The sequence below is a fragment of the Oratosquilla oratoria genome, chromosome 10 (assembly GCF_046742065.1).
Source record: "Oratosquilla oratoria isolate Oo_2021 chromosome 10, ASM4674206v1, whole genome shotgun sequence".
NCBI lineage: Eukaryota > Metazoa > Arthropoda > Malacostraca > Stomatopoda > Squillidae > Oratosquilla > Oratosquilla oratoria.
In genome coordinates this window covers 26,819,560-26,830,035 of record NC_134786.1, presented here as the reverse complement: position 1 = coordinate 26,830,035, position 10,476 = coordinate 26,819,560, and the positions used below count along the sequence as shown (strand labels likewise).

The following is a 10,476-nucleotide window of genomic DNA, read 5'->3' as shown; positions in this document are numbered from 1 at the left end:
TATTTGTGGAATCATTAGAAGAGTTGTCTACGACATACATAGGGTCTATGCGAGAGACTGATAAACAAGGAGTTCCGTCTCATTCCATTGGTGAAATTGGGGCATTTAGGTGTAAACTTTGTCAAGCATTGCTGTGGAAAAACAAACGTAGAACTATCTGTTGCAATGCCGGTCAAACACCAGTATTTTTACTGTCGAAACTTAAAGGAGATCTTAAAGCGTTATATGACGGCACGTCTTCTTTTTCGAAACGTTATCTACAAAATTTAGTCGGTTTTAATGCGTTATTCTCCTTTACATCTTTTAAAACCACGGGTACGCTTCAAAACAAGCGAGACATTTCAGAAAGGTGTACCACAGAATTGGTTATCTGAAACCAGAATTATTTGCTGGAAAAAAAAAAGCCATTCTGGAAATCAGATAATTCATTTTTGGATCTCTACTTCTACCACGACAAGGAACAGCAAATCAAGTTGCGTACTCAGAGTATGCGCGATTGTGTAGTTTCTCTCAGAGCTGAAAAAAGCTATAGGTCGAATAAGGAGACTGATAAGCGTCGAGCGAGAGAGTTAAAAGAAGTTTCACAAAACGAAACTATAATAACTCAGTTGTATAATTACTTGGTGGATAACAATATGTCTCTAGCAGGTATGCTCAGAGAAGTTGAGACTTCGAGAAAGCTCATTGACGAATACGTTAAAAGGAACGGTAAGATACCCAATATGTCTATAACGTTCAAATCGGCCGAGGGTATCAATACAAGAGAACAGAAAGGAGTATATCATCTCCCGACTTCTTCATCACAAGTTGGGGGGATCGTTGACTTTGGTCCAAACAGAGATCCCTTGCAAATAGTGATAACTTCTGCTGAGAATACAACAATTCCTCTCAGAATAGTTGACCACACCAACTTCTTTTACGACATATTTCAGTATCCTTTACTGATTCCTAATGGGGATATTGGGTACTCATACAAAATGGTGAAAAAATGTAAACCTGGGAAGAAAGAGGGAACAAACAACCGTCTTACAACATCCATGTTTTATTCATCGCTATACTTTTCTTCCGCTGCACCGTCTTCAGGTAAAAGTTGGGAGTGTGTTAATGATTATACGTAACATTTGTCCGCCGAAGTTATGTAACGGAACAAGGATCATAGTCACTAACTTAAAGAAAAATGTTTTGGTTGGTAAAATATTGGGTGGAAGCTACCGAGGGGAACAGGTGATGATACCTAGGATCACCTTAGAGGCGCAAGCAATTCCCAGTCAAACTGAGCTATGCAATGACTATCAAGAAATCGCAAGGGCAAACGTTCGAGCGCTGTGGGCTTCTTTTGGATACGGTACAGTGTTTAACCCACGGGCAACTTTACGTGGCGTGTTCAAGGGTAACAAATTGGGATTCATTAATCCTCTATACAGGTTGGCATAAGGTAAATGAAGTATGTGTACCAAAACCTGCAATCAATTGCGTTTATAAGGAGCTTTTTGATGAGACCTCATTCAATCCTGAAGTGGACGTGCCAGAGACCACCGCTGTTGGTGAAGCTCCGGTATATAACCTCTCGGAAGAAGACGCAATCGATATGATTCTCCCCGAATGTGTAAACACACATTCCGACAGACTTGAAGAGATTGCACAGGAGTTAGCACAAAAAATATTGGAGGAAATGCCGACACAGAAGAAGAGGCTAGATCTTCGAATAAACGCGGACGTGATGAAGAGGATACAACCCCAAAACCATCTAAGAAATGTAAATGTGTTGGTTCAGAAATAAAAGTTGCTTAAATATCAAGCGCTTTCGTATATTACATCTTCAGTGCAACAAGTTCGTATATTACATCTTCAGTATATTACTATCTTAAGCTTTAACGGGCGGAGCCCAGGGCGCGTTAGCGTTAGCGCCGCAGGCCAAGCCCCCCGGCGCAGCCGGGGGCTTGTATATATACATATATATATTTAAAAAGTGTGATTTGTGGCCTGAAAAAAATCGTATACCTGACGTACTCCCCTAAAATCAGAGTGTCAAAAAATTGACGTAGGAAATTTTTGGAGATTCCTTCAAGGTTTCGAAATTATAAGCGGGCAATGTTTAATGAAACTTATGAGGATATCTATTATAAGCGGGCAACATTGAAACTTATGAGGATATCTATACCCTTACGTTTCATATGCGGCAATATCGGAATAACTCTACGAAAAATATCGAAATAAACAGAAGGAAAGAAAAATCGAAAGAATTTGCAGGCAGAAATAAGAAACTAGTGAGAATGTCGATTCCCTCTCCATTGAATATATTAGCGGGCTGATGTATTTGCGAGCTATGAATATATTAGCGGGCCAATGTATTTGCGGGCTATGAATGTATTAGCGGGCTATTGAATGTATTATGATACTGAATGTATTAACAGCTACTGCATGTATTGCCGGGCAAAAACATGAACCATTGAGGCTAAGGTTTAATGGCATTAAACGAGAATTATGAAATCACGGAGGAAGTCGGTTCCCTCTGGGTTTGAAAAATAGAGGAAGAAAATTACCTCGGATTGAAAACGAAGACGAAGAAAATAATCTCGGTTTCAAATATATGTTGAGGAAGAAAATTACCTCGGTTTGAAATATATATTGAGGAAGAAAATAACCTCGGTTTGAAATATATATTGAGGAAGAAAATTACCTCGGTTTGAAAACGAATAGAGGAAGAAAATTACCTCGGTTTGAAAACGAATAGAGACAGGAAATTACCCCGTTTTGAAAACGCATGTGTCGCGATCTAAAACTGGAAAATGAATCGAAAAATATTTTGGAAGCTTATTTTTGTGAAACGATGTCTCAGGTTATACCTTTTCCTAGGAAAAAATGAGCTACGAAAAAACGATGTTTCAGATTATACCTTTTCCTAGGAAAAAAGGAACTACAAAAAAACGATGTTTCAGGTTATACCTTTTCCTAGGAAAAAAGGAGCTACGGAAAAACGACGTTTCAGGTTATACCTTTTCCTAGAAAGAAAAAAAAGGAGCTACAAAAAATTGAAAGTCCCGCTAAGAAAAAAAAAAAAAAAAAAAAAAAAAAAAAAAAAAAAAGGGAATATGCGCGGTCGTGTCCAAGGTACCTTTCCTAGAGGAAAATTGTAAGTCCCGCCAGAAAAATGAAAGTAATTTTAAAAAAGGGTATGCGCGGTCGTGTCCAAGGTTTATGCCTTTCCTTGACGAAATGTAATTCTTACTAGAAATGAGATGAAAAAAATATATGCGCGATTGTCGTGAAAGGAACCGGAAAACTATCTAAAAACGTGGAAATTACAAAATCCTCGGTACCTGAGGCATGCGCGGTTGTATATGTTTCAAGGACATTTTGTAGTGCCAAGTATCTTAACGCCCCACCGAAGACACCAGTGCAAATACAGATCTGCCGAAACTCATCACCCTTACTCAGAACTTCCTGGAAACCATAATTGACTATACTGGCGCTTACAAAACTACCAACATAGAGGCCCTTTCCCCTAACACAACACGGGAAATTTACGAAGAAAGCCAACCCCGTTGTCAGGTGTAGCGGTTATAAGAACCTGCCTGGACACTATACATTCATTATGATCGACTTGCTGAACTCGGGGAGCAACTGAAACCACACGAAAGGAATTTACTTAACCTGAGAACCCGAGCAGACGCCCGAGTAAATATAACCAGTGCAAACCCCGTTGCCCCAGCAATACAACAACAGCCTAGTCAAGGCGCCACCATAGCCTACACAAAGGACGAACAGCAGCCCCCCATCCCCCCATTTCAATGGGGACCTAGAAATGTTCTCTAGCTGGTGGAATTTTTTCAAAACAGTGATCCATGACAACCCCAGGTATACAGATGGAGAAAAATTCAACGCTCTTATGCGCTCCCGTACAGGTAAAGCAAAGAAACTGATCGGCCACCCTGTATATAACGATGCCGCGTATGACAATGCCCTCCGCAGACTTCATGACACCTATGACAAGCCTCTGGCTGCACGCAGTGGATAGAAGGAGCTCCTCGTTGCTATTCCCCAGCCTGCCAACAATTTTGAGAACTTGTCACGATTTCTCACCGACTGGGACAGCTTGAGTGAACATCATAAGAACGTGGTAGGACAAGCCCTCTCCGATGATTTTGTGGATGTGGTCCGGGTACGGAAAATGCTACACCAGGTTCTCACGTTCATATACTTACACAAGGGTACCTCTGATCTAAATGCGCCTGAGCTTCTCGCGACGTTCAAAGTCTACGCAGAAACTACCACGTGCAGTCGCCTGCATATCCCCGTGGCGGCTCACCCAGTCCCAGTAGTAGTCCCTACACCGGTTCCTACTCTGCCAACACTTCGACCACCTCGACAGATACCAACACGTGCTCTGACACCTCCAGTGACCCTAGGTCAAGCACACAGACCCACCACAAGAAGAACAGCACCTCTTTCTTCTCCGTCAGCACCAGCAGTACCTAGTCCAGCTCCTGTAGCCCACAATGAGGCACCTCTTAAATCCAGTTGTTTGTTTTGCAGCGGCTCACATCGGCCGTCACATTGCACCGTCTACCATGATATCCCCGCTCGCACCCACAGACTTCAAACACTAGGTAAGTGTACCATCTGGTACTCTAGCAAGCATCAAACCAACCATTGTGACTTCCAAACAGGCTGTTTGAAATGTGGTGCCCGCCATAAGGCTCCGCTGTGCCCTCAAGCAATCAGCATAACCAGCAGTGGCATCTTCATTCCCCCCTCACGCCCCTTCCTATTGGTTATCAGCCGGATACAGGATACTATCCATACTATTATCCCTTTTCCAGTATTCTGGGGCCTACCCCACTCCGTATCAGGCCCCATATTACCCCCCATCGCAACCAGCGCCAGCTGGTACCAAAGCAATACAAGCCAGTACCTCAACTTCTACTCCATCAACATCTACCAGTTCCCACAATGGCAACCCTAGTGTCACGCCCAACGTAGTTCACGCACCAGGATCCACCAACACCCCTTCTTCAGTACATCAAGCTCCCACCCTTCAAACTCCAGCCGTCTTGGAGTCCTCTCCAGTTCCCTCAGATACAGTGCTAGCGCACACCCCAGCGACTTCAGTCCCCATCACCACGCCAGCCCAAGCTTCCACTGCACCTGATACTACTCTAGCCCAGGAACCAGAGATCAGTCAGAGTCAATCAGAACCAGTACCAGTCATCGATGAGACTGCACAAATTGCACTCAAGGTTCCCAGACAGTACTAATTAAGCCTGTCACCACTGGTTCGGTCCCCTCGGAAGATGAGCCCCAATCGTCAACAATTATTGACAACACAACTGTCATCGCCGACCCAACCCTCGCCCAACGATCAGTATAGAGCACTGTAGCTTTACCTATTTTTTACCGGCCACCTCAGTAAAGGTAGCAAAAACTGTATCTCCCAAGTCTTCGTCGATTGTGGGCCTCAACGCACATTCATTCACCCTTCCGTTGTAGATCAACTTGACCTCAATCCAAAGGGGACCGTACTTTTCCGCATCGATTCCTTTAACAAGACAGAACTACCTCAGGGAATTCGACATCGTCGAATCGAATTCAACTTGCACTTGGGTGCGGAGAAACGTCTCATCGAAGTGGCAGTGCACCCCTCAGTAGGTAAGGTCATTTCTATGCTCGGTTACCGACGTACGGTTCAGGTCCTCAAGTCCCAAGGTCTCCCTGTCGCCAATGAAGCACCTTCGGACCAAGCTTCTGATATCAATATTATATTAGGCAGCGATCACCTACCATTAGTCTTTAAACGCGTTATGCACTTTCTAGATGTCGAACTTTTTGTCACCCCCGCCGGTTATGTAGTATGGGGCAAATTGCCTCCCTGGATTCAAGACCACACTCTCACCCCCCCCCCCCTTTGAAACCGTTGCACTTAACAGCATCCGAATTGAAGAAATTGCCATCAATGATCCCCCGGTACACGAACTCTGGTCTTTGGACACAGTTGGCATCTCATTAGAAAAATACAATCATCTAGAAGAGAAGGCGATCAAGTTTTTCAAGACGACAGTAAGGAGGGAAAACGGAGCTTACACGATCCGCCTTTCCTTCAAGAATGATGACCGCCCTGCAATCAACTATGGGTGCGCTGTGGCTCAATTCCACCCAGGAGGAACCCTCGTCCCTCACTCTATCAAGACTATCGAAAAATTTTAGACGAATACCTCCAACTTGGATTCATCGAAACTGTATCCCCCGGTCCAAATGTGGAGGGAAAGTACACTACTTGCCTCACCACCCAGTCTATAAGAACTCACCCACAACCCCCGTCCGGATAATTTTCAACGATTCGTCCAGAGCCCACAAGAACGCGCTGTCCCTAAATGACACTGGCACAAAAAAAAAAAAAAAAAAAAAAAAAAATGATACTCCGCTTCTGAGAAGGCACTTATGGCGTCCTGGCTGACATCAGCAAGGCCTTCCTTAGAATAGGAGTAGATGAGTCGGATAGAGACTTCTGCCGCTTTCTCCTCTTGGGTCCAGACATGCAGGGAGTACAAACCTATCGTTTCAAGGTGGTGTTGTTTGACATCACTTGCAGTCCCTACCTCCTCAACCAAACTATTGAACATCATCTAGAGATATACGAACATCCCCTGACAACTAAACTCAAGTCCGTGTTTTATGTGGATAACCTGTAACTTACCTACGATCACGTCCACGATATTGCAACAGAAATACCTCAGATAGAGCAGATCTTGAGTCAAGCCAACATGCCCCTAGGTCAATGTACCTCCAATGCCAAGATCGATGACTTTGAACCTACCGGAGTCCATGACTACCTCAGCCCCCGTTAGAGCACGGAACAAGACACACTCGGAGTAGCTATGTCCAATCAGTTTAAGGAAGCCTTCGAGCAACCTCAACAATTCCTGACTAAGAGAAAGATCCTCGGTTTGTTCTCTTCCTTGTATGATCCAGCAGGTTTCCTGGCCCCTATCACTCTCACAGGTAAACTCTACATACAGATTTTGTGAAAAGAAGGCGAAAGATGGGATACCCCCCTCAGTGGAGACTGTATCAAGACTTTTACAACCGTCCTTGACTACTACCGAAATCTAGATTCTCTTCTATTTCCTCGCAACGCACATCCTGGCAGCCGACACACCCTCCACATCTTTTGCGATGCAAGCAAACGAGGGTTTGGAGTGGCAGCCTACACTGTCTCACAAGAAGGTTAAGTCTCCTCACTGAAAGGAGTAGAGTCACCCCCAAGAACATGGCCAATCTCAACGAAGACCTTACCATTCCCCGACTCGAACTCACAGCTATTCTCTTTGGTAGCCGCCTCGCCAAGTACCTGATGAACTTACGTCCTTCTCAGTATCACACCACCTTTGTGTGGTCTGACGCCAAATCTGCTCTTTTCTGGGTACGCAGTCAGACCAGCAACTCAACATACGTCCTCAACAGAGCCAAAGAAGTCAAACAGTTAGTACAAAACTATGATCTTCGACTCATGCATGTCAGTACTAAGGACAATCCAGCTGATCTCGCCTCCAAGGGCACTAACGTTTCAGGCATTATTGGTAAATGTAATCTCTGGTTTAAGGGTCCAGAATGGCGTCCCTACCCTGACCAATACCCCCCACAAGAGTCGTACACTTTCCCCATTCATATACACGCCTGGCCTACCATTGTTATGGAAACAGAGAGGCCTTTCCATCTTGAACAGTTCCCAGATCTTCCAACAGCGCACAACAGTTTCAGAATTCTACTTAAAGCAGTGAAAGTCAAGGCGTCAGTTACAGTAAAGGCCAAACTCTATCAAAGCCCCATACAAGATATGCTCAGACTGGCTCAAGTCAGTTCATTCCCTAGGATATATAAACATCTACAAGGGCAAGTAACCCATCTCACCTCTGATGACAAAAACCTGATCTACCAGAGAGGCCTCAAACTAGATGACCAGGGTCTCATACGTTGTCAACCACCACACTCTATTATGCCCACCGAGTATGGCCGCTCGCCCCCACTGTTATTGCATCCCAAATGTCCTTTATGGAACCACACCATCATGCAGCAACATCGACTCTCTCTTCACATCAACACCGCCACACTCCATATTCTCCTCCGCAGAGACTACTGGTCTCTCGCCAGCGTCAGACTATCAAGTCTCTCATCAGACAGTGCTTACACTGCCGACGTATCCAAGGCCCACCTCTAACTTCCCTCCACCAGCTCGCCTCCATCTTAATAGAATCCACTTTCGTGCACCTTTCTCCATCACTGGAGTAGATTTTACTGGAGCCATCAAGTTAAAACAAGCACACGTTGACATTGCCTATGTGGTCGTTTTCACATGCACCAGCATCCGGGCACTAGTCCTGGAAGTAGTCACCTCCCTCAGCGTGGCAGATTTCCTTAGAGCATTGCGTCGCTTTGCGGCAAGAATGGGGATGCCCCACCTGTCCGTATCGGACAACGCAGCCAACTTCGGTGACACTGACAGGTTTCTTCGAGAACTCAAGGATCATCCCGAAATCAGGGAATTTTTCACCAACCACCATTCCTTTTGGACCTTCATCACTCCTCTTGGCCCCTGGGAAGGTGGCGTGTACGAGCGTCTTGTCGGAATCACAAAGTCCAACCTGAGAAAGGCTCTCCCCAAACATACACCTACCTACGACAAACTCAGAACTTTGTGTCAAGAGTTGGAATGCGTAATGAACAACCACCCCTTCATCTATGTTAGCACCGCAGACGACATCCCTCTTACTCCTAATCATTTCATGCATGGCCGCACTAATGCCCTTTCCCCACAGATACAACTCACTAATTCAGACAACCCTGATTACCTTGTTGCTACCACACTAAGAACACAATACCAGTTCCTAACAGATGCCTTACAAACATTCAAAAGGAGATGGACCCACGATTATGTCACGAGTCTAAAAGAACGCCACCTTCGCCTCACTAAGACCCATCAACGCGTGCCTCGAGTCCATGACCTTGTTCTTCTTACTCTGGATGGTGTCCCCCAAGACCAATATTCATTGGCTCACATCATTCAAGTTTTCCCCGGCCCTGACAATGTCATCAGATCCGTCAGAGTCCGCACTGCCAAAGGAGAATATGAACGCTCTGTCACTCAAATCATCCCTCTGGAACTCAACCTAAGCATAGACACACACCCTCCTCCTTCCCCCGCGGATGACTCAGAACCACCTGTGGAGTCCCCTCTCTCCGAGGAGGAGGTCGAGTACGACACAGTTGACAAAGAAACGACACTAGTAGCAGTTGACCCCACTGAGAGTGCCAGTGGGTTCGAGGACCTCATATCGCCCACTCCAGATCGGCCTAGCCCAACCACGCTGACAGACGCCCCAACTGAACCACCAGCTATTCCACCAGCTACGGCAACAGCTGACACGACGAAACTATGTCAACCTGTGCCCGACCACGTAGAGCGGCCGCCCAATGTGTCGGAGATTGGTTCACCATACTCAATGAATAGCCAGCTCTCCTAGCTTCAAGGCTGTAGAGGATACCTTTTCCTGTCTTCTTTGCTCCATAACTGTGTCACAACTTTAGTGTTTCCCATTTTCTTTCGTCTCTTTTCAGCCCCTTCAGCTGTTACTTTTCCTTCGCTCTGCGGAGGCGCTGGGAGTCTTAAGGCATCCACTAATTACTTTCCACAACAATTGTTGTGAGAGTTTGACGCTAATTGGTTGTAGTGCCTTACTGAGTCTAAGTACTCTCGATTTTATTCAGGAATCTCCTCCCCTCGTCTTTCAAGATGTCTTCGTAAGCTCATACTCGAAGTCATCAAAGGTACTATATGTTAAAACTGAAATGTCTCAACTTAACTAACTCACCAAATTATGTTTCTGTGTCCTTGTATTTTTGTATTATAATTGATGCATCATACCTATGTATTACCATTTGTTCTTATTGTTTTTGTTGGGGAGCCCACTGCGTTTCAAAACCCCCCTGCACGCTTGCCACTTCTTGTCTAGACTAGTTTAAATTAGGCTAGTTAGTATCATATGTCGCTTTCCTTCTGACTAGTAATTATTCCATGAGACTACTAGAATTGCCTCAGTTTCTGCCCCGACATTACGCCGTATTCCTCACGCAAATTAACGATTAGAAAAATGCCCGCCAACAGCGCATCATGCCCCACCCACAGTGCCACCAGCATCACGTCCCAGGAGTAGGCACTTGGCATTCTCACAAAACGCGTCCCTTGAGGACCTCGCTGCCTCGCCAATGTGAATTAAGTGAAATCAAAATGAACAAGGACACAGTATTCCCGTCGCTGGGTATCGTCAATCGCACTCCAGTGACTCAGTTATGGTGCTAGTGTGCCCAGGAAAACTTAAAGTGTACTCTTACTTCTTACTTCAGCTCCCAGTAGTAGGCGTTATGCCTGCCAGTGATCCCAGCATGTTCCTCCATCCGGCTCTATCATGGAAGGCCCTTTCC

General features: G+C 45.3%; 2 protein-coding genes across 2 annotated transcripts; both read left to right on the top strand.

The window, feature by feature from the left end:
• The first annotated feature begins 7,267 nt into the window (after positions 1-7,267).
• LOC143028811 (uncharacterized) lies at positions 7,268-8,215 on the top strand. Its single transcript, XM_076191175.1, has one exon. The coding sequence runs from the start codon at positions 7,268-7,270 to the stop codon at positions 8,213-8,215; it is 948 nt and encodes a 315-aa protein (XP_076047290.1).
• Positions 8,216-8,441: 226 nt separating this feature from the next.
• LOC143028810 (uncharacterized) lies at positions 8,442-9,518 on the top strand. The gene has a single exon (XM_076191174.1). The coding sequence runs from the start codon at positions 8,442-8,444 to the stop codon at positions 9,516-9,518; it is 1,077 nt and encodes a 358-aa protein (XP_076047289.1).
• The last annotated feature ends 958 nt before the right edge of the window (positions 9,519-10,476 follow it).